This window comes from Lissotriton helveticus, chromosome 7 (assembly GCF_964261635.1).
Source record: "Lissotriton helveticus chromosome 7, aLisHel1.1, whole genome shotgun sequence".
NCBI lineage: Eukaryota > Metazoa > Chordata > Amphibia > Caudata > Salamandridae > Lissotriton > Lissotriton helveticus.
Genome location: NC_136068.1, coordinates 563,955,899 through 563,980,853, shown reverse-complemented (window position 1 = coordinate 563,980,853; position 24,955 = coordinate 563,955,899). Strand labels below are relative to the sequence as shown.

The 24,955-nt window shown below is 50.8% G+C and overlaps 1 protein-coding gene across 6 annotated transcripts in view; it reads right to left on the bottom strand.

Annotated features, from left to right (window-relative positions):
- TEP1 (telomerase associated protein 1) overlaps positions 1-24,955 on the bottom strand; it is a 1,162,857-nt gene that overhangs the window by 383,318 nt on the left and 754,584 nt on the right. For all 6 annotated transcript variants that reach the window (XM_078652640.1, XM_078652638.1, XM_078652642.1 and 3 more), the window contains one exon: positions 1,388-1,487. In XM_078652640.1, the coding sequence (XP_078508766.1) occupies positions 1,388-1,487 (100 nt within the window). The remainder of the gene's footprint in view (positions 1-1,387; positions 1,488-24,955) is intronic.

Sequence of the window (24,955 nt, the reverse complement as noted above, 5' to 3'; positions counted from 1 at the left end):
AACTTCTATTCAAGTATTGCGTCAGGGCCTTTGCATACACTTAAAACTCCAAATGATTGGTATTTTTATCATGGAAAGGTGGCAATCTCACATTTTCCCCAAGTCAATGTTGGCAGGTCGAGCCTGTCCACATTTACAGAGGGAATAAATATCCAGAAAATATCAGGACATGCAGATTTGGGATCTTACTGAATCCAAATCTGCATGTTATGCCTCATTTTGCACGAGCAAACTCGGAGCAGGCAGGGCCGGAAAGTAGGGGGATCTCGCGGAGCCCGGTTCTGGCAGCGATTTCTGGGTTAAACTGTTCTGGTGTCATATTCTAACACCGAGATACAATTCAGCAGTGCCTGCACGCTGCCTGCACTACTTTGAGAGAAGCAACCTGCAGGCGGGAGGGGACTTTCTTTTTTCTCTTCCAGCAGAGCCCAAAAGAAAGGCCTCAAATAAAGGGTCATCAGAAGCTATTTCGTGTGAGTATCACCCGGTGAGAGTAATCGCGAGCCTAACTACATGTCGATGCAATGGAAGGAAACATGGGCCCACAGCTTATCATCACTTTACAAGTACTTGGAGAAATTGTGACTTGGAGGCCAGGTTTTGACTTTGCTCAACCATGTAACAAATGTGCATGAACGGTAAAAAATTAAGATTTATTTATGTATATGAGCAATTACACAAATTATGATTTAAATGGCGCCTACTAACTCATTTTTTATTTAATTATTTTATAGCGCTACTCATTCCAGTGTAGGGTGTCAGAGTGCTTTACATCACACAGAGACACAATAAATAATACAAGTGTGAAAATAAATGCACAAGAAATCTTATATAACACAATGAGGGTTATAAGGTGTAGGAATCACATATCTTCCATACTTGTAGACATTACAATCCTCTCAAAATTGCTAGGTACACAAAGATCTCAGCGGCAGGTGTTTTAACCTGGTAAGATATTTTAAAATACAGCCTCTTTGTGACCAATTAAGTAAACTAGAACAGAGTTACTGTCACATTTGTTCTTGTTGCCCATTTCTTTGAGCAGTTGTTCTTTCTTGAATTAATGTATAAGTTGACTGTCGCACTCTGCTTTTCAGGTTTGTGACTCCACCACCTTACGTCAGCCACAACTTGACCCCCCCAATTTATGGGTTCCAAATAAAAAAAAATCCAATTCTTGCACTGGGAATAGGTGATAATTATCACAGCTGTAAAATTACGATCCTGGGTATCTGATTTTCACAAATGCAATAATTAGCACATATCTCCAGGGCCGGGAACCTTTAAATTATGGACCAGAGTGTTTTGGCCTCAAAGTGCACACATTAAGTTATTTCCTGCCAATGTTGACTTGGACATCATGCTTTAAATGAAGTAGGGCACAAACCTTCAGGTGCATGTCCAAAGACACTGTGGCCAGCTGCTTTCGGTCTGGGCTGATGGAGCACCCTGTGATTTGGCTTTTGTGAGCCTCAACACGAAGAAGCCTGGAGCAAGACAAGAAACAACAAAGACTCTTACGATGCGGTCGTTCTATCCAGCTATTAGCACAACATCAGCAATTACATTGTTGTCCATTTCTTTTGCAACCTGCCACAATTTTCTTTTTGATCACAATCACCAAAAGAAAACACAACTGTCCTCTATGAGCCATCAGATCTATGTGCCAACCAAAAGACTGGATGATACAATCACACCCCAAGTGAGAAAAACAGTGCACGTGTAAAATCTACTTGCAAATCCAGCAGAGCTAGATACATTGTGCTGGATCAGGAAGATTCAGGGCCTGACTAAGAGTTTGGTGGAAGGGTTACTCAATCACAAACGTGACAGATATACCAACCGACATATTACAAGCACATTACATCTAGATCTCATGGCGTTTTGGTACTTATTTTTTTATATTTCCGCCTGTATTTATCCGTATTTAAATTGTGCTAATTTTATCTCTATTTATTCATATTCATTTTGTGCTTAGCTAAAAAAATGTATTTGCCATGGGTACATTTCCACATTAATTTTACAGACAAATGTTTATGCATGTTTGAAGCTCCAATGGTTTTAGCCATTATCCATTAACAGTAGAACAGTCACTTGAAACCATATGCATTGTAGAACAGTTAAACAGCTATACTGCTGCAGTCACTTAACTTCATTAGTAAATCTTTAATTATTTTCTTTAACTCCCCCATCTGTACAGCTATTGACCTAGCAGTCGTGACTGAACGTAGTGAGAATCATCCAAAAGTAAACCTATTTTCCACATTAAAATAAATATAGACAGGATGATAGCTGGTTTTCTGTCTGTATTAATCTGTAAAAATTAGTAAAAGGAATCACTGGAAACCTTGGTTATATCCAATCACACTTAATTCGTCAGAGAGGATATTTGTCACATTTGTGACGGAGTAACACATCCGTCAAACTCTAAATCAGGCTCTCAATGCCAATTCTATGGCAGGTCGGGAGATTTGGATTTATGCTTCATCTTTCTCTACTATTTTTTAAAGTATGCAGTGGAAAACCAGTACAACGAAGTCCTGATTTCAGGTCCCATCATCTTCCTTTGATGTCAGCTGTCAAGCTAAGTACTGCTTGTCTTCGTATGCTAACACCAGGGTAAACAATATTCCATGGTTCATGTGTATTTGATGCTCTCAGTATTCTTGTGAGGAGCGGAGAGGGCATTCCTTTACAGGACTCTTTTGGGGGCGGGCTTGTGGCTCCAGTCTGTTTTTTGTTTCCTTCTCCACAGGGCGTCACCTGGCCTTTGTGACAGCAGCTGACGTATGTGGAGAGAGGCATTCACATCCCATTACTCTGGTTTGCCCTGCATCACATCCAAACCAACCACTGAGCCTATTGGTGCGCTGAAGGGGATTCTTTTTTTCCCTTTCTTCAGGGACACAGCATGTTACTTGATTTCACACTTGTCAACCTAAATTCAGTTCTATTTTGAGCAATGGCAGGCAGAAGAGAGTTTCATCTCTAAGACATGTGAAGGAAGAGATCTCCTATCACCCAGAGTACACACTTGTCTAAGCACTTGGTGTGTAAGCAGAAAGCCAACCAGAGGGAATCTGAAACAGCTAAGAAAATGCTGCAAAAGGCATTCACACCCAGCCTCAGACTAGCAGGCCCATAGACTAAGTCTAATTTCCTGCAGCGAGATGACTCCCACTGAAGGCTCATCAGGACAAGGCCTGGGGGACAAGGTAGACCCATTAAAAAAACTATGCAGTTTTTTTTTTAAAGAGATCAGACAACGGTGAGAGGTAGGATGAGGTGCAGGTAGACCCTAGTAGAATGCCCCTATGATAAGCATGGTATATCTTCTGAAGATGGTCATTATTCAGATGCAGACTCCTGCAGACTCGCATGGAGTGTCCAAAATATCACAGGATTAGCTTCCCGCATAGGAAATTATCAAGAGATTCAGGGAGGAGCAAACAGATCCCCCTTTGCCCAGAAATCCAACCTTGAGGGTATGAAAGGCATGTCTGCTCCCAAAGACATTAGGTACCTACAGACCACCACTTGGGATGCAGCACAGAATTACTTTATAGAAGAGAACTTCCAAATAGTTTTCCTTAGAGCTGACTCACAGATAGGAGCTTAACCTCGCGGTAGTGTTGGAAGCCAGGAATGGCTGTTCGGTAAGGCCTTTTTTCAGGACACACATTCCGAAGAAGATAGTGTTTATCTTGGGGGGGGGGGGGGTCGCGTGGCCAAAAGCAGTTCCAAGGCACCCACAGTAACAAGACATCTAGGAGGGGCGGAGGGTGGCAGGACCAACACAGCTTCAACTCCTTCTCTCTCTCAAACTAATGGCAAGCTCTTCAACATAAGAGTTGGCAGGGTGATTCATGATAAATCTGGAAAAGTCTTACTCAGTTCTCAAGAGACAGATGGACTTCCTGGGGTTTAAGATTGTCCAAGTGCCAATGAAACTATAGCAATTTGTTTCTTAAAGCATATTGTTCGATCTGATTGAGACATATTCAGCAAAAAGTGTTCATGTTAACGTCCTTTGAGATATTACTGGGAACTTTTTCAGTATAAATGCATTCGAGTAAAGTACTCACGATCTGTTTCTCTTTTCAACATTCTGAATAATTTGATTGTTCTCTGGGAGTTTTGACAAAACAAAGTAGGGAGCAATTTTCTTCCACAGTGAATGCCCAGGTCACAGTAATATTTAGTTGGAAACCGGTCCCAGATACTACAACAGTCAACTCCTGTTCCTAATAACACAGTCAGTGCCTGATCAGGTGAGGGGGCTATCTGTTGATCCGATTCTAGGGCCTCCATTTTTGAGATCTTGTGGAGTGTCTGGTGCTTCCATAGCTCTGTTTGGGCCACAAGTTCCACCCTAGTCCTGGACCTTCTTCAGGGACATCGAAAGGAGCTGCACCCCATGATCTGAGACACTCTATTGTTACTCAAAGCGTGGAAGATATGGGGGCGTGGCAGGAGTTTCAAAGCAGGCTGCGCTCTTTCTCAGGCAAGCTTGGGCTGCTGATTTCTATACGTGCTACAGATCAGTCTGGAACACTTGCTGTACTTTGGTGTGTGCAGAGGGGCCACTATTATGTTGGGGGGGATATTCTAGTGTTTATATTTTTTTGTTATCCGAGATGGCAGAATAAAGTAAGGCATACATGACAGTGGATTCAGCTTATAATTGTGAGTGTTACTTCTCTATGTGAACAGCAGAGTGCAGGTTGGAGCATGCTCTATGCATGTGTAATCTATACCCTGGGAATGCAATTGGTAGATGTGACGGTTATTTGCATGTGTAGCAATCAGATAAGCTTCTCTAGTATGGCGGATTAATTACACACTTTGACTTTCAAAACGTGTGGGTCTATTGGTTTATTCTTCTCTATATTTATTTTATGTCAACTTAGGTCACTTTATTTAATTTGCTTGTAATTTTTTCTTTGATATTCCCAAATCGGTGTTGGTGCATGGATACCATATTTAGTAGTAGTCTCTATTATAGTTGTAACATTGTTCCGTAGGTAATGGATGTATGAACAACTGATATATATGTAGATATTGTATATTGTGTTTTATGTATTATAGGTTTTCCTTAAACCCACGCCTTGAGGAGAACCAAATAAAGGGGTCGAAACGCGAAACCACCAGATAAGGAGGAACCCATTGATCACTAAAGTGGCAGATAGCTCATTCTGTACAGATATAAAGAATATGTAGAGGTGGAACTGTGTTTTTCTCTCTTTTGTACAGCTGGGTTACCTCACAGTGGACCGCAACAGAATTGTGTGTACAGACACTGGTTGTTACAAAGAATTGGGGCCTAGGAAATGTTATACAAGTTGTATATATGTTGTGTACACATGTTGTATGTTTATGTAAATTGTTGTGTTGAATATGTGTAAAGAAAATGAAAAGTCCCAAACAGAAATAATATAACAAATTAAATATGGTTGCGACATAGAATGATTTTTTAGTGTGATTTATTATAGATTAATTCTAATATTTATTCACTGGAATACAGACCCCATATGCTGGCGTAATTAAAGGTACTCCTCCACAATAATGTTATAATATTGGTTCCTCCACTTCATTTTCTTCTTTTTGAAATGATTTATAGCCCAGAAAGTGGAGGGTTATTTGGGCAAACCCCTAGTTCATGGATACTTATACTTTTTAAGGCAGAGATGCAGCCCCAATAAACAATGTTTCATTGTCAAGCCCAGTGTGTTGCCCACTGGTCTACGCAGGTGATCTACATATTACCCCAATACTGACTCAGCACTGGACAGTGCCATACTATGTATGAAATATATATTGCTGTTTTTGGACACCAGTCTAAAATCTTCGCTTTTTTATAAGATGGGATTCTTGGCATGTCTCTCTCTCTCATTTAGTCTTTCATTAAAAAAATAAATAAAGTGTGACTCAGTGACAACACATTGCTCCATACAAAGTGGGTATTGGTCTGCCCCTGTCTGTCAGCAAGTACAACCCAGCCCGGAGGCCGATACACGTGGTCTGCCCACTAATATATAAATAGATGACTGATAAGTTTTCCATGTCGCTTTGCTTTGTATCTCTTCATAAAGTGTCAGATCTCATGCGGTATTCTTAGCCAGGGTTCTCCAAAGACAGCCCTCAAGGACTGACTTTGGGGAATCAATCGGTTTGAAGGTTGCGGGGAAAAAGTAAAAAATGTTAGCTAGAGTTGCACATCACCACTCATTGAACCAATAAACATAATAACCCAGGAATAGATTTACGTTTAATAAAATTTGGTTTTAAACAGCATCACCCTCACATTTACGTTTTAAACTGCGAAAGTTTTTATTCAGATTTTATTTACACCTGAAAATAAAATATTTGCATTATGGCATTGTCCCTTTGGAAAATTTCAGCGTTGAATCTATTTATTTAACTGTTTGCTTATTAATTCAATGTGACTTTTACCTTATTCTGCTTTTAAAGTCGTTGACCGAGGTAAAAATATAATGACTTTGGAGAGCACTGTTCTCAACTAATAGACACATATTCTCAGGAGGGGCGATTTACTGTTTCCACAACAAAATTCAACGCACAGGTTAATTTTTATCCAGAATGTTTTAAGCATATTAGGTTATGCTTGTAGTGATGACTGGGAGAATGAGAGTGACCAGTGCCTCGATATATAGCGGTGTCTAACATCCTTTAATAAACTGTGGTGGTCTATTCAACTACCATAGTAAAATGAGTGAGATGGATGATGCACAAGGCAGGCCTAGTATGCTATGCTTTGGGGCATGCTCAAACATGGAAGGGATGGCCACAAAGACCATCACTTTGGATGGCAGGCTAGAGTTCATATACAGCCGGCAGCCAGGTCACCTGACTTGACTTTTCCAAAATTTTATATCTCAATCCAGTCTCTGATTTTGACTCCTTGATAATTGTGAACGAGCACAATCAGCGCATCGTGTCTTTGCTGTTGTGAAGGAAAGTTCTGATTCTGTTACAGAAATGAAGGTGAGGATTATCTCACATTGGTACAATTCGGACAATCATTTAATTGCACCATGACTTGGTGATGTTGTGATATTGGATGGGCATGTCTTTTTAATGTTTATTAGGATTGCTGCTTGGTAACTGAAGATTGTTTTAAGTTCTCACTATATGAATTTTTAATTCGGATCACCATAAAACAATAATCCTAGACGGTTCTTGGAAAATGTAAAGAGAGATTAGACTGCTCATGCCGCAAAGAAAGAAGACGATGGGATTTGATCACAACTTTCATAGTTTTCACAGGTTGTTCGTAACTACGAGTTCTGTAGCTTTTCTCAAGTTTCATGGGTACTGTAGTCAGCCGCGTCCGCCGCAGATGAGAGAGGTAGGGCGGTGGGGCCAGATGAAGGGGGGATTTCGAGGGACGACCACGCGGGAAAATTAGTTATTTATTTAAATTTCCCTTGTGATCGTCTCTCGAAATCCCCCCTCACCTGGCCCCAGCGCTCGGACTGTAGTACTTGTACCGTCTTATTGTTGGATGCTACATAAAGGACCATGGAAAGATGAAGACTGATCCTCGTCTCAGTAAACCTTAATAAAATGATTACATTCTTTTGTGACAACCAGGAAATTTTACACTCCAAGACAAGGAAATTGGTTGGCTTGAACATGATGTTCCTGTTATAGACAGAATGTACTACTTATGTTAACGTACCCCTTAAAGAGGTAACGTAGTGAGAGAATGCAGTAAATCCATGTTCTCACTTCAGCCAACCTGTCCCTACATTGATTACACCTATCTAGGGAGCACAGACGATGTTTTCATCAGGATGTGTCCTAAAAGACAGGAGTAGGCAAATAACTCAGACAGTGCATTTGGCTGCCTAAGTCAAAGCAGCACCTTGGAGGAGCTCATAATTTAAAAGGGAAGGACCTAGTCCTAATGTTGACGTGATACTACAAACCATAAACTCTTTCCTGATTCTCATGTAGACACCACTAATATCCCACCTCAAGTGAGCCAGGTCAGTGTGCTGTGACCAAGGTACTCTTCAAATAATAGCTTCTGTAACTCAAGATTAAATGTGCCGGGGGCGTGGCCAAGCAGCGATCCAGGATGGCCGTGTAGAGCAGCGCTCCGCCGCCCGACCTTCCCTAATCATCTATCCGACACACATATTGTAGTGTAGTTCCTATATTCCCAATAGGCTCTGTGCATTGGAATAATATATCCTATAGATTTGACGTAGGACTGAGGTCGACTAGTTCTCGATCGAATATATTAAACTTAATTGTGAGGGCCAGCTAGCTCAGAGGTCACTAGAAACTTTCTCGTATAAACAAGAAGAGATTAGTTTTTCATAACCGCATAAACATGACAACTTTGTTTCTCCAAGAATAAACGTATCTTCAGAGTCGTGGAAACAATAGATAGATATTTTACTCATTCAATCATGCATGCTTCGTTTCAGCAGAGGTGCAGAGAAATAGAGAGACAGGCGTTTTCAATAAAAGGATTTATTGAACAGTCATCTTTCTCATGCAAAAGAAATGAACTGCTACAATCGTAATGCAGACTGCAAATTATAAGGCGTACAGCGAGAAGAGTATTATAGAATAATACTGTAAAAGCATGGTATGGTTTCTAAAGCCATAAAAATACATACATAAATAACATTGGCTAAAAGTACTCAACTGGTGCTTCTAAAATACGCATACACCAATGTACTTAACCTAAGTCTAGTACGGGGGAAGAAGTAAGTGTGGTGTAGCATAGGTTTAGTTTCTTTGCCAAGAATCTATCCAAGATTTCTCTTAGGGACTAATCAGCTCCATACCTTAGTTTAGAATGAAGGAGGTCTGATATCTTTGTCTCGGGATTCTATTTCCCAACACCCCGCAAGGGGAGCTTGGAAACACTGGGGCTGGATTCTCAGCAAGAGAAGGGGCAGCTTCTCGATCAGTGCGTCAGCTGGAGGGTCGGCTTCCTTCGGCACTTGCTGTAGTGAGCTGCGTCGGGCAAGTACAGTCGAACTGCTGCAAACCACCGTGTGTCTGCTAGAGCAAGTGAAGGTATATTTATATCTTGAAAATGTCTAGTTTGACATAAAGTCGGGCATAATAACATCAGTAAAGAACCCCAAGGGAATGGTAGTTCTTTGTAAACCCCATGAGTTCTTGGACAAATCAATATTCAAGCAAGGGGATGTCCCCGACTGCTTAAGCCGATTTTCCAAGAAATCGTTGTGACTTTTTGGTACGGGTGGAAGTAGCCATGCCTGTATTTGGACTGCATGGGCTATGTCTAAATATGTGTATGATTTCTATGCCTATATTAGGGGAATGTGAATTGTACCTATATAAGAGCATGAATCGGGTAAATTTCACTCGGATCCTAAAACACCATACAACAATATCTGCACCACCTGAAGGTGGGACTCCTCGTCGGAGAATCTGTGGACACCATCCAGCCTGCTCCGGCCCGCATCCGAGACCCGGGGCCAGCGACACAAAGATCTGCACAGTGGGGCCTATCTTTGGGCTTGAGGCCAGGACGCACTGTGCGGCACAGAGCCGAGGCGCGGCTCCACAGGGTCGGACATTCCCTGCGCTGGTGCGGAGCCTGGATCCGCTCACCGCTTCTGGGGACCGCACGCAGCCACGGGAGTAGCAGCACCCCGCAGGGGCTTATCTGACACTCAGAGCAGAGGCGGCGCTGATGGACACGGTGAGGCCTGTCTTCCGGCTTGAAGCCGGGAACCACAGTGCGGCTGGGAGCCGGGGCGCGGCTCCGAAGTGCCTGGGATTCCTTGCGCCCGCGTGGGGCTTGGTCTAATTCACTACCTGGGAGCTTGTGAGCTGCAACGGATGCAAAGAGTGCCTAGCAGTGCCTCGGCGGTGGAGGAGGCCCAGTGACGATGCTCCCTGTTGTGGGAAAGGGCCCAGATGCAGCATTACACATGAGAGTGGGGCTGCGACCTGGTGAGCGGTGGGACATCACCGTGGGGACCAGAGACAATCACCTTTATTCCCTCCCCGCCCGCTGCAGTAATCTGTGATGGCACGCACTGTGGGTGGAGGAGGAAAGCCTGCTGCCTCATAAATAACCAGGGACCGCTGGCGGACATCTGAGAAGCGTGGTTGCCATGTAGGGGGCAGATCAGTCTGAGGCACGAGTCCTCCTGAGTTCTATCACCACTGGGACGAGCGGATGCGGTGCAATCCCCTTGCAGACGTCGAGAGCATAGCTCCCAGGGCCAGTTGCGGCCTATGAGGGGGAGTACTCTGGACCTAGTGAGACCTGCATCTTGACCCTGGGACCTGGACGCTGCTCTCGTGGCCTCACTATATTGAAGTGGGCTACCCGTGGGAGATCTGGGACGGCGTTGACCCCTCCAGCACCTGTGCCGTTGGGGTGGGTGAGAACACTAGCTTACTGGCCGGTGAGGTGCGACCTATGGCCGGTTCAGACGCCTTCCCTACAAGAGACCAGATCACCAACCAGGCTGTATCATGGATAGGGACAAAAGCTCGGGGTTCAAAGCGGGGCAAACCAATAAGCTAGACCGTTACACAATCCCCAAAGATTCGCAGCAGAGCAGACTATCCAGAGGGGCCTCCCTGGGGGGCACGGGAGAGGAGGAACAGGAACTAACCCTGAAGGATGTCATGGAGGCAATCACTGGAGTAAAAAACCTCCCTTGAACATAAAATGGACACTATGGCTACTGATGCGAATGTTATCAGGGCGGACTGAGGGAAGTTAAATGAAATGGTCAAGCAGGTAGAGATCACCGCTGTGAGTCTGGTCAGCGACGTCGCCCAGCTCCAGGGAGAGGTTTGTGATCTGCAGGACTCCCACAAGCTCACAGACTTAAAACTTGACGATTACAAAGGCTGCCTGTGACACAACAATCTCCGCATCCTGGGAGTACCAGAGAAAGCAGAAGGTCAGTCCCCTGATCTGTTTGTTGAGGACCTCATCCTGACACATCTGCAGCCCAAAGGTCTCAGTAAGTTCTTTGTCATCGAGCGGGCACATAGAGTCCCGGGCGGCCGTCCACCCCCCGCGGCCGATCCTTGCCAGAGTTCGGAACTTTAGAGACAGAGATAGCATTCTTCAAAACTCCAGAGCGGGGGCCCATCTCCATTTTGAAAATGTCCTCCTGAGTTCTATCACCACTGGGACGAGCGGATGCGGTGCAATCCCCTTGCAGACGTCGAGAGCATAGCTCCCAGGGCCAGTTGCGGCCTATGAGGGGGAGTACTCTGGACCTAGTGAGACCTGCATCTTGACCCTGGGACCTGGACGCTGCTCTCGTGGCCTCACTATATTGAAGTGGGCTCCCCGTGGGAGATCTGGGACGGCGTTGACCCCTCCAGTACCTGTGCCGTTGGGGTGGGTGAGAACACTAGCTTACTGGCCGGTGAGGTGCGACCTATGGCCGGTTCAGACGCCTTCCCTACAAGAGACCAGATCACCAACCAGGCTGTATCATGGATAGGGACAAAAGCTCGGGGTTCAAAGCGGGGCAAACCAATAAGCTAGACCGTTACACAATCCCCAAAGATTCGCAGCAGAGCAGACTATCCAGAGGGGCCTCCCTGGGGGGCACGGGAGAGGAGGAACAGGAACTAACCCTGAAGGATGTCATGGAGGCAATCACTGGAGTAAAAAACCTCCCTTGAACATAAAATGGACACTATGGCTACTGATGCGAATGTTATCAGGGCGGACTGAGGGAAGTTAAATGAAATGGTCAAGCAGGTAGAGATCACCGCTGTGAGTCTGGTCAGCGACGTCGCCCAGCTCCAGGGAGAGGTTTGTGATCTGCAGGACTCCCACAAGCTCACAGACTTAAAACTTGATGCTTACAAAGGCTGCCTGTGACGCAACAATCTCCGCATCCTGGGAGTACCAGAGAAAGCAGAAGGTCAGTCCCCTGATCTGTTTGTTGAGGACCTCATCCTGACACATCTGCAGCCCAAAGGTCTCAGTAAGTTCTTTGTCATCGAGCGGGCACATAGAGTCCCGGGCGGCCGTCCACCCCCCGCGGCCGATCCTTGCCAGAGTTCGGAACTTTAGAGACAGAGATAGCATTCTTCAAAACTCCAGAGCAGGGGCCCATCTCCATTTTGAAAATGTGACAACCTTTTTCCCAGACTTCACGCAGAGGGTGCAGAAACAAAGGAGGTCCTTCCTCTCCGTGAAACAAGTGCTTAGAGACAGCGGTCTGAAGTATGCAATGCTTTTGCCAGCACGTCTCCGGGTCAAGACGGACGGGAAGGCCTGGTTTTTTGAGCAACCGGAGGCAGTGGCGGACTGGATTGAATACCGGGGAGGAGGGAGCCCAGGTGACCACGTCGGAAGGGAGAGTGAGGACAATCGCCCGGCCTGAGGAGAGTGCCATAGGTTTCCGGGTTGAGTATGTTGGGTACGGGGTGGGGTTTGGGTGAGAAATCCAGCGTGTGATCTTTTATTGTGGTGGGTTCCTTTCAGACCTGACGCACCTAGTCTGATGAGGTGATATTTTTGATTTGCTGGGGATAAGGAGGCGGAGCGCACTTTCCCCCCCCCCCTTTTTTCTCTACTTTTAGTTTTCCTAGGGCGACAGGCACTCTGCAAGTTTTTAATGGGCAGTTTCAGGCCCAGAGTGCAGGGAAGCGGGGAGGCGGGCTGTTGGGTTAGGGTGTTTTGTTTGGTTTTGAATATATTCATTGTACCAGCAACATTTATAGTTATTTTTGCGGAGGAGGTTGGTATACGCGTTGCTGCTCCTGTGACAAGAACAGAGATATCTCCTAATCAGTCATGGCTACGCAGGGAGACCTAGGAATTAAAGTGTTATGTTGGAATGTCAATGGGCTAGGGGACAAGATCAAGCGTAGTGTCATTCTTCAGTATATCAAGTGCCAGGTTCCTGATGTCGTATTGCTTCAAGAAACCCATCTCATTGGTAATGCATGCAAAGCCCTACATAGAGGGGGCTACACAATGTTGGCTCATGCGGGATTCACCTCCAGTTCGAGAGGGGTGGGTGTTATGGTGAGGAAATACCTTCCCCTGGTGGTGCGGTTAACCTGGATAGATGATTGGGGATGGTATGTAGGGGTCTCGGGCACGTGGGAGGGACAACACATCACACTCCTATGGGTTTATGTACCGCCTGGCCTTCAGGCTACCACCTTTAGGGATCTAAGGACCATATTGCTTACTATTCCATAGAGTTTGTTGATACTGGGTGGGGACGTCTACTCAGTCTCGGGTGAGCTGAATCGATATCCCCCCCCTGAGTTCTGAGCCCTGCGGCGTGTTGGCTTCCTGACTTTCTTGAGACCATGGGGCTGGTAGATGGATGGCAGACTTCTTTAAATACGGTGCAACACACCGTCCAATCCAGGACACACAGGAGCCTCTCCCGAAGAGATTATGGGGCATCTTCGACCACTCGCCAGTCTGGCTCCACATGGTTCTTAACTATAAACAGGTGGGACGGGTGGCTCCCATCAATGGCCCCCAATAACCTGTGGTACTTTAGAGACCCCAAAATTGGCAAAGTGCTCCTCACAGCAATAGATAACTATTTTATGGATTATGAGGGGTCCGTTGACTCCCCGCAGGTGTTGTGGGAAGCCTTCAAGACGGTGATTCGGGGTCAAGCCCTAACCCTGATTTCAGGTAAGAAGAAAGATCGCTATAGAGAGATGGTGGCCATTGAGGCAGAACTTAGCCAACTAGAAGCTGACCTGGAATCTGAGGTCACTCCCGACAAACTCCACTATTTAAAACTCCGACAGCAGGAATACAGAGCACTAGCAACTGACCAGGCGAAGGCCTTAGGAAGAGCTGTGCAGGGGCGGATATATTAAGTGGGTGACAAGGCCGGAAAATTACTAGAATGGTTGGACAAGAAGATGGGCAAGCCGTCTAGTGCCGGAACTCCGCGGAGAGGGAGGCAGTTCTATTACAGACCCACAAGCCATTGTGGACAAATTCGCTGCACATTATTGACTGTTTACTCATCGGCAGCTCCCTATTCAGTGGAGGATTCCCGCATGATACTAGCGGACATAACAATGATGAAACTCCTGGTAGAGGACCACGACCTTTTGGACAGTGACATGTCCAATGATGAAATAGAGAAGGTGATAAGGTCCATCAGATCCGGTAAGGCCACCGGCCCTAATGGGCTCCCGGTTGAATTATACAAACTTAAACCGGATGGGCTGGCCCCTTATCTTAGGGGTATGTATGAAGACTCCAGGGAAAAAGGGTTCCTACCAGTAGACCAGAGGACGGCCACCATTATCACCATTTACAAGGAGGGGAAACCTAGAACTGACGGTGGGTCATACAGACCGATCTCCCTCCTGAATGCGGAGCCCCAGATCGTGGCTAAACTACTGGCCAACCGTCTGATCACGGTTATTGAGATTCTAGTCCATTCGGATCAATCTGGTTTTATTCCGCATCGTAATACGGCGCTTAACTTGCGTAGGGTACATGGGGTACTGGGCAGAGCGGCTTCCATCCTAGAACCAGCTGTAATAGTCTCCCTAGATGCCACCATGCCTTTGATACCAATGAATGGCCATATCTCTGGGCAGTACTGGAAAAGTACGGGTCCTGCCCGAACTTCATTCGATCGGTACAGCTCTTATATGGTAAACCACTAGCGCAAGTAGTGGTCAACAAGAAGAAATCCGCCACTTTTGAGTTGGGCCGGGGGACCCGGCAAGGATGTCCGTTGTCCCCCCTCCTGTTTGCCCTATCCTTGGAACCATTGGCGGCATGGATACGCAGAGACCCGATGATCCTGGGCATGCGCTGGTCCCCAGATTGGGAGGACCGCATCTCCCAATACGTGGATGATATCCTGCTTTACTTGACCTCCCCAAGGCGGTCCTTGATAGTGGTTCTAGATATTTTTGCCATTTCTGGTAGGTACTCCGGGTACTCTATTAATTGGGGAAAATCTCTGTGGTTTGTTTTGGCTGGGGAGCCGCCCGTCCCACCGAGGGAATGCCCAATACAACTATGTACAGATGGCTTTCAATATCTGGGGATCTTTCTCTCCCTAAACTCATCCCTCCGCTATTCCCAGAACCTAATCCCTCCCTGGCTAGGCTGTGTAAGGATATCAGCAACTGGAAATCGCTTCCGCTCTCCCTATTGGGACAAGCGGCGCTTTTCAAGATGATGTCTTTGTCTCGGTTCTTATATGCCCTACCGAATTCCCTAGACCGGGTCCTACATCGGGGAGGTGAAGGGTCTCCTGCGGGACTTTCTGTAGAGTGGAAAGCCACGTATTGCCCTTAAAAAGCTCACTTTGAATTGGTATGATGGGGGCATCAGCCTCCCCGATATTAAGAAGTATTACTGGGCGGCTCATCTGGCGGCCATAAACCATGGCACCTACACTTGCCCTGGGAACCCAGGTTATAACATGGATAGGTGGCTACTATCGGGTGGGACCTATAATAGAGCCCTTTATTCCAGGCCGCGCAGCTTTGCGCTCACGGGTCCCACCAAACAGTCAGTCCATGTTTGGCACACAGCCACTAAATGTCTCAGATGGAGTCGCAGACACCACTGTGGGACTCCGAACAACTGGGTAGCCTGTGGAAAAGCAAAGGGTTCGACAAGTGGGACCTTATAGGAATCTCGCAAATAAGTGATCTTTGAGATAAAACTGCCGTTAAGTCATTCGCCACTTTGTAGCAGCAATTCGAATTAACAAATTCGGAATTTTTCCGTTACACACAGGTCAGGCATGCCTTGCGTTCCCATCAGCAGCGCGGTAGCGTCCTACCCGAGTCCTCTCCATTGTAAGACAGTTTTAGATGGTTTTGTCCCGGACTACACCATATCATTAATATATAAGAACAGACCCCCACCAGTCGCTTCGAGAGCAGTGGTTCAGTGATGGAATTGAGATGGACGACGAGGAATGGCAGGAGGCCATGTCCTCGCCCACAGTCGTGGCAATACCTGCACGCCTCCGACTTGTTCAACTCAAAATACTCCATAGGGTGTATGTGACTGGTCCCCAACTGGTACGGATGGGGAGAATGGATGAGGGGAACTGCAGACGTGGATGTGGCCAAACAGGTACCTTTATGCACATAATTTGGGACTGTGACAGTATTTAATCCTACTGGCGTAAAGTACATGATGTTATTAGCACTGTCCTGTCTACACAGTTCAGCCTGAACGCTCGTAGATGTCTACTGAATATTTGGGAGCCAAATGATTTGAATGATGGCTTGCTACTGTGGGCCACTTTGGGGCTTATGGTTGCCAACAGAAACATTGCGCAGAGGTGGGGAACGTCTCAGCCTCCAGAGGTGGGAGACTGGGAGAAAGACTTAGACTGGTCAATGTTCAGAGAAAAAACTGTATATGTGGCCTGTGGTTACCCTAAGAAGTGGGCTCGTGTGTGGGGTATGTGGAATTCCTATCGTGGAGATATAGGTCAGCCACCTCTCTCCCCCATTAGGGATGACCCACCCTGTTGGAAAGGCGACCCCGGGGGAGACAGAAGGTGTCTGACTGTCCGCCCCGAGACCCACCTCTCTGTATGGAATAGGCCGAGCACCGTAGGGAGGCCTCCTTGGCGAGGCTCCTCTCCTACAATCGTAACAGCAGGGTAATCACACTACTTACAGATAGACACTACACAGGGAGGAGGTTCACAAGAATCTTTATATAAGTACTCAAAGCAAGTTCTTGGCAGGATAGCGGCAAGGATCGAGGGATCCGTAATGTCTTGATCTTGGGGGAAAAGGGGGTAGCGGGACAGTCTTGGCACCCACTGGTGCGTGGATAGTTCAAGGGTTCAGGCCGCGTCAGCGTCAGCAGGGCCTCGGAGATATTTCAGCTTGGACAGGCCGCGACAGCGTCAGCAGGGCCTCGAAGGTGGTTCGGCGTGGTCAGGTCGCGACAGCGTCAGCAGGGCCTCGAAGATAGTTCAGCGTGGTCAGGCCGCGACAGCGTCAGCAGGGCCTCGAAGGTGGTTCAGCTTGGTCAGGCCGCGACAGCGTCAGCAGGGCCTCGAAGGTGGTTCAGCTTGGTCAGGCCGCGACAGCGTCAGCAGGGCCTCAAAGGTAGTTCAGCGTGGACAGGCCGCGACAGCGTCAGCAGGGCCTCGAAGGTGGTTCAGCTTGGTCAGGCCGCGACAGCGTCAGCAGGGCCTCAAAGATAGTTCCAGGTGCAAGAGTTTGGATCAGGATCAGCCGCGACGAGGTCAGCAGGGCTTCGACTCCAGATACAACTCCCGTCCTGATCCAGGGCTGGCCCAGATATAGGACTGGAGTCCTTTGATGTCCGGACCCTCGCGCCTGGGGGTCAGAGGGGCCGGGATGAAGGTGTCCAGACACCCAGCAGGGGGGTGGAGCCAGCGCCCAGGGAGGCTGGAGGACGATCGATACCAGGCGTCCGGGGACGGCTGGAGGGCCATCGAAACTTCCCGCCTTTCGGATCTGTCAAGTGGCCACTCGACCACCTGGGAGGATCTTGGTGCCCCGATGTCGGGGCTTCGCTGGGGCCGGGGCCAGGGTGGCGGCGGCCACGTGCTCGGGACGTGATGGGCCCAAGATGGAGTCGGGCCAGAGATGGGGCCAGGCATGGTTGCTGGACCGGCGGTGTTGGCGAGCAGGGCCCGCCGGGGGCCAGGGAGAGGGAGAGCCGTAGGTTGCCAGGGGGCGGCCCTCCTTGCGGGTTCGGGAATGTTCGTGTCAGGGGGGTCGACAGCAGCTTGACGGCGGCCCGATGTCGTCCGGGGCCCGCCAGGTGGGAGGGGTAGGCCCACGCCACGAGGCCGTGTCCAACACACGTCCCCTCCAGCTGAAGGCGGGGAGAGTCACCCATCGTCCTGGGGACTCTCTTCGTCGAGGCGGAAGAATCGGGACAGGCCATCAGCGTTGGCGTGGTCGTTGCCAGGGCGATGCTCCACAGTGAAGTCCATCCCTTGGAGGGAGATGGACCATCGCAGCAGCTTCGGGTTTTCGCCACGCATGTGCATCAGCCACCGTAGGGGCCGGTGGTCTGTCTGCACCCGGAAGTGGGTGCCGAAGAGGTATGGCCTGAGTTTCTTGAGGGCCCACACGACGGCGAAGGCCTCTCTCTCGATGGTGCTCCATCGTTGTTCTCTGGCCAGCAGCCGCCGGCTGATGAAGGCGACTGGATGGTCAATTCCCTCGGGGTCCATCTGAGATAGGACCGCCCCGATGCCGTGTTCCGAGGCGTCGGTCTGGACCACAAACTCTCGGCTGTAGTCGGGGGCCTGGAGCACAGGGGCGGTACACATGGCTGTTTTCAAGGTCTCGAAGGCCACCTGATACGCGGGTGTCCACTGCACTTTCTGTGGCCGGTTCTTCGAGGTCAGTTCCATGAGGGGCCCCACAATGCTCCCATAGTTCTTGATAAAACGCCGATAGTACCCCGTGAGCCCCAGGAAGGCTCGGACGGCGGTCTGGTTGGCCGGGGGTTCCCAGGCTAGGATGGCGTCGATCTTGGATTGGAGGGGAGCCACTTGGCCGCTCCCCACTTGGTGTCCCAGATAGGTCACGGACCCTTGGCCTATCTGGCATTTGCTGGCCTTCACAGTTAGCCCGGCCCGGCGGAGGGCGGTCAGGACTTCCCAAAGGTGTTTCAGGTGCTCAGCCCAGTGGAGGCCGTAGACCGCAATGTCGTCTAGGTAGGCGGCACTGAACTCTTCTAGCCCCGCCAGTACTTTGTTTACTAGTCTCTGGAAGGTGGCCGGGGCGTTTTTCATGCCGAAGGGCATCACCTTGAACTGGAAGTGGCCGTCGGGTGTGGAGAAGGCTGAGCGCTCCTGGGCGCTAGGGGTGAGGCCGATCTGCCAATACCCGGCGGTGAGGTCGAAGGTACTGAGGTACTTGGCGGCCCCCAGGCGGTCGATCAGTTCATCGGCCCGGGGGATGGGATGTGCATCGGTTCTCGTAACAGCATTCAGCCCCCGGTAGTCGACGCAAAACCGGAGTTCTGGCGGGGTGCCAGGGGCGGCGGCCTTGGGGACCAGGACCACTGGGCTGGCCCAGGGACTGTCGGAGGGTTCAACTACCCCCAGGGCCAGCATCTTGGTGACTTCCTTCTGGATGCAGGCCCGAACTCGGTCGGGGACCCGGTAGGCCCGGTGTCGTACTGGCTGACTGTCACCGGTGTCGACATCGTGGACACACCATTGGGTAACCCCGGGGGTGAGGGAGAACAGATCTGTGAATTGTCCCAACAGTTCCTGACAGTCTCGACGCTGCGCGGGGGTCAGGTCGGGGGAGAGAGAGATCCCTTCGACGGAGCCGTCCTTCTCAGTGCACTTTAGGAGGTCGGGCAAGGGCTCGGAATCGTCTTCGGTCCCATCGTCGGTAGCGAGTAGCAGGCTCAGTTCTGTGCGGGCAAAATGAGGTTTGAGCCGGTTGGCGTGCAGAACCCGGAGGGGGTTCCGGGGAGACTCCATGTCCACGAGGTAAGTGACGGGGCTCTTGCGCTCGATCACCTTGAAGGGCCCCGACCATTTGTCCTGGAGGGCACAGGGTTCGACCGGGGACATGACCCAGACCCGCTGGCCCGGCTCGAACTCGATGGAGGAGGAGTGCTGGTCGTACCAGCGTTTCATGTCCTCCTGACTGGCCTCCAGGTTGGCCTCTGCAAGGGTCCGGAACTTCCGAGTCTGGTTTCGGAGGGTCAGGAGGTATCGGTAGACATCCGGGGGTGCGCCTTGGACGGTAGTTTCCCAGCCCTCTTTGACCAGGCTGAGCGGACCTCGGACAGGGTGTCCGTACAAGAGTTCAAAGGGGCTCAACCCCAGGGATTTCTGTGGTACCTCCCGATAGGCAAACAGGAGGCAGGGCAGCAGGACGTCCCATCTGCGTCGTAGTGGCTCCTCTAGGCCCTGTATCATCCCCTTGAGTGTCCGGTTGAACCGCTCCACAAGTCCATTCCCTTGGGGATGATACGGGGTGGTGAACTTGTATGTGACCCCGCACTGTTGCCACAGGGACCGCATATATTTAGATATAAAGTTCGTGCCTCGATCGCTCACGACCTCCCGGGGGAATCCTACTCGGGAGAAGATCCCCATTAAGGCTCGCCCCACCACGGGAGCGGTGATGGTTCTGAGGGGGATGGCCTCAGGATAGCGGGTGGCGTGGTCCACTAGGACAAGTATGAAGCGATGCCCTTGCGAGGTTTGAGGGTCCAGGGGCCCCACAATGTCTATTCCCACTCGCTCGAAGGGGGTGGTCACTACTGGAAAAGGTTGGAGCGGGGCCTTCACCTTCCCCCCGCTCTTTCCGCTGGCTTGGCATGTCTGGCAGGTGCGGCAGTGGTTGTGTACATCAGTGCGCATTTTGGGCCAGTAGAAATGGGTCACCAGGCGGCTGTAAGTTTTGTCCTGCCCCAGGTGCCCTGCGAGGGGCACATCGTGCGCCAGGTTCAAAAGGAAGTCTCTGAATCGCAGGGGAACCACTAGCACTCGGCTGGCCCCCAGCTCGGCAATTTTCTGTTCACTATATAGGAGGTCGTGGTCCCAGTAGACCCAGTGGGACCCTGAGGTGTCCCCGGTAGCTTGGGCAGCGGCTTGTTGGCGGGTCCCCTCGAGGGAAGGGCAGGTCTTCTGCTCCTGCCGAAACTGTTCTCGGGTGGGACCACCCTCTTGGCGCCATTGGGCGAGTTCGGGGATGTCGCTGAGCTCGTGGTGGTTTTCGGGCTCAGAGGGCCTGGTCTCGGAGTCGCATTCTTCATGGATGGCCGAGGGTGGTGGCTCGGGCCACTCCGGCTCTTCGGTCGGGGCGGCCTCGGTCGCTGCCGGGGCTCGGGCCGCCATAGATCGGGTCGTCGCACAGACCCACTCTGGTAGTCCCATCATTCCTAGGTGCTCTCTCCGCTCGACTTGGGCCCAGGGAGAGCTCTCGAGGTCGTTCCCCAGGAGGCAGTCCACGGGGGCGTCGTCCCGGACGGTCACCTTGAGGGTGCCCGACACTCCCCCCCACTTGAAGGGAATTCGGGCCATCTGGCATAGAGTTTCGGAGTTGTCGGCGGCCCTCACGGGGCAGCGTACATTCGGGATGATCTGTTCGGGGGTCACCAAGTGGCAGCGGACGGCGGTCACACTGGCTCCCGTGTCTCGGAGGGCTTCGGTCCGTCGTCCATTGATGTGGACCCACTGACGGTATTTTCGAGTGTTGCTCGGTAGCGGGGCCTGGGGGACCATGTCTCTATTGCCCAGGCAGGCTAGGGCCATGGCGGCTGGTTCATACTCGATTTGTTCTTCCTCGTAGACATCTACGTCTTCTTCTCCCTCTCCTCCCAGAGCTGCAGCAGCGAACTGGCGGGTCGGAGGCCCAGTGGTGCCGGGACGCTGGTTCATGGGGCAGAGGGGGTCACTGGCATAGTGACCGGTCCGCTGGCATCTGAGGCAAGTAATGTTCGGGTGGGGCCCCGGCCGTGCTGGGGGGTCCCTCCTCAGGGACGGCGAAGTGTTACTCGGGGGGGACCCGGGAGGGGGCCCCCGGCCCGAGGCTGGCGGGAAACTTCGGCCCTGGTTCTGTCCTCCTCCGCCTCCCCGCTGGCGGGGGTGCCCCCGGCCGCCCTGACCGGTTTCTCCTATCGGTGTTCGGGGGACCCGGGTGCTCACCCATCGATCTGCCTCGACGGCGAGTTTCCGGGGCTCGGTTAGCTTGCTGTCGAGTAGATGCTGTCGGAGCTCGACAAAGCAGTTGTTGGAGAGGTGCTCCCAAACGATGAGGTTGAACAGCTGCTCGTAGGTGGACACTTTGCTGCCCTTTATCCATCCTTCCAGGGCCCTGCTATAAAAGTTCACGTACTCGACCCACGTGGTACCGGGGATTTTCTTGCAGTCTCGGAATCTCTGCCGGTACATCTCGGGGGTGAGGCCATACCGGACAAGCAGGGCGTCCTTCATGTGGTCATAGGAGGACATTACGTCGTCGGCCAGCTCCAGCAGGGTGTCTCTTCCTTCGCTGACGAACCTCCCCCATAAGCCGGCACCCCAGTCGGATCGCGGAATGCGGTGCGCGGTCATGGCAACTTCGTATGCCTTGAACCATTGCTGGATATCGTCATTCTTGTAGTATTCCTTCACGATATCCTTCGGGATGTGGACCTTTGGGTCGGCAGGCGGTGAGGGGTTCCGGGCTACCGTGGCGCCAGTTCCTTCGAGGTTGGCTTTGATTTCGAGTTCTTTGAGGCCACGCTCGTGTTCGTATGCGAGTTTTTTTTCTTCCAATTCTCTTTGCCGCCGCCTCTCTTCCAGATCTCCCTCCAATCGCCGTTGTTCAAGGGCCATTTTTTTTTCTGCTAATTGGAGTTCTCCGTCCAGCCGGAGTCGGGCGAGCTCTAGTTCATGGAGCCGACTCCTCTCTCGCTCCCGGGCATCTTCGTGGGAGAGGGCCGGGTCCCTGTTGGCGGTTCTTTCCTCTACGGGGGCTATGACGGTACTCACGGGTACTTCTTGGACAATGTCATCGTTCGGTTGGGGTGGGGTCTCTCTGGTCTCCACCCAGGTTTGCAGCGCTTCTTTGAAATCGTCCTTTGTACTTAGTCCAGTGGTAGCGATACCCAAGTCTTTGCAAAATTGTTTAAGTTCTTTATGGGTATACTCCTCTAACAGGTCTTTCTGGAATTCTGCGGTCGTTCCGGCTTCCTTAGTAGTCATCGTGGCTGTGGGTCTCTGTCAGTAGTGACGTGTTACTCGCTGTACGATTTGCGTGGGCTCGGATCCCGTCGCTTGCCACCAATGTTGGAAAGGCGACCCCGGGGGAGACAGAAGGTGTCTGACTGTCCGCCCCGAGACCCACCTCTCTGTATGGAATAGGCCGAGCACCGTAGGGAGGCCTCCTTGGCGAGGCTCCTCTCCTACAATCGTAACAGCAGGGTAATCACACTACTTACAGATAGACACTACACAGGGAGGAGGTTCACAAGAATCTTTATATAAGTACTCAAAGCAAGTTCTTGGCAGGATAGCGGCAAGGATCGAGGGATCCGTAATGTCTTGATCTTGGGGGAAAAGGGGGTAGCGGGACAGTCTTGGCACCCACTGGTGCGTGGATAGTTCAAGGGTTCAGGCCGCGACAGCGTCAGCAGGGCCTCGGAGATATTTCAGCTTGGACAGGCCGCGACAGCGTCAGCAGGGCCTCGAAGGTGGTTCGGCGTGGTCAGGCCGCGACAGCGTCAGCAGGGCCTCGAAGATAGTTCAGCGTGGTCAGGCCGCGACAGCGTCAGCAGGGCCTCGAAGGTGGTTCAGCTTGGTCAGGCCGCGACAGCGTCAGCAGGGCCTCGAAGGTGGTTCAGCTTGGTCAGGCCGCGACAGCGTCAGCAGGGCCTCAAAGGTAGTTCAGCGTGGACAGGCCGCGACAGCGTCAGCAGGGCCTCGAAGGTGGTTCAGCTTGGTCAGGCCGCGACAGCGTCAGCAGGGCCTCAAAGATAGTTCCAGGTGCAAGAGTTTGGATCAGGATCAGCCGCGACGAGGTCAGCAGGGCTTCGACTCCAGATACAACTCCCGTCCTGATCCAGGGCTGGCCCAGATATAGGACTGGAGTCCTTTGATGTCCGGACCCTCGCGCCTGGGGGTCAGAGGGGCCGGGATGAAGGTGTCCAGACACCCAGCAGGGGGGTGGAGACAGCGCCCAGGGAGGCTGGAGGGCGATCGATACCAGGCGTCCGGGGACGGCTGGAGGGCCATCGAAACTTCCCGCCTTTCGGATCTGTCAAGTGGCCACTCGACCACCTGGGAGGATCTTGGTGCCCCGATGTCGGGGCTTCGCTGGGGCCGGGGCCAGGGTGGCGGCGGCCACGTGCTCGGGACGTGATGGGCCCAAGATGGAGTCGGGCCAGAGATGGGGCCAGGCATGGTTGCTGGACCGGCGGCGTTGGCGAGCAGGGCCCGCCGGGGGCCAGGGAGAGGGAGAGCCGTAGGTTGCCAGGGGGCGGCCCTCCTTGCGGGTTCGGGAATGTTCGTGTCAGGGGGGTCGACAGCAGCTTGACGGCGGCCCGATGTCGTCCGGGGCCCGCCAGGTGGGAGGGGTAGGCCCACGCCACGAGGCCGTGTGCAACACACCCTCACCCTAGACCTTCCGAATTACATTTTTTTGTACTGATTGATGTAACCTATTGTCAACTTGTGATTTGCCTTAATACTCCTCTGCAATGTGTTTGATATGCTGGTGCTGATTAGTAAAAAGTAAAAATTTGTTTAAAAAAAGATTAAATGTGCCTTAGCGAGCAAGATATCCGAGTTCCAAGTGACCTGATTTTATGTTCAGGACAAACCAGTCACATTGTCAATAATGGAATAAATTGGTTTAACAAGGTCCCTGAATTGCAAGTTATGTTCTGTGAATGAAGAGCTGTGCACTGGGAATGAAGGGCTCTGAGCTGGACACTACATTTTTTTCGAGTTCAGAATTAGAAGTTCAGGGCTGTGAGTTACAAGTTATGTGGTGTGAATGAAGGTTTGTGAGGTGGGAATGAAGAGTTCTAAATTGGAAACTAAATGTTTGGAGTAATGAAATACACGCTATGATGTGCAAATTATGAAGTGTGCTGCGAATGAAGACTTATGAGACAGGAACAAAAGGTTCTGAAATGGAAACTAAATGTTGGGAAACTAAAAGTGCTGACCTCCAGGTAACCTGACCAGTGGGGCCGTTGGGAACCTCAGCCCCCTTTTCCAAAAACTCCTCCCCCTCTTCCAGATTTATTTCTTACAGGACAATCAGTGCCAGTACCGTCTGGCAATAAGCTGGTAAGCAGGTAGGCAGAGGAGAGCTTGCCCCAAACTGCCTTGCTTGCTCGAGTAAAGTGGCACTGAGGGGCAGTAGAGGTTCGGACGCCACTGAGGCAGGTTGCAAGGCCTCAGTCAGAATATTTGTCTGGCCTCTACTGTGCGTATCGGCAGTTCAAAGACCTCAGAGCCTTCCCTAG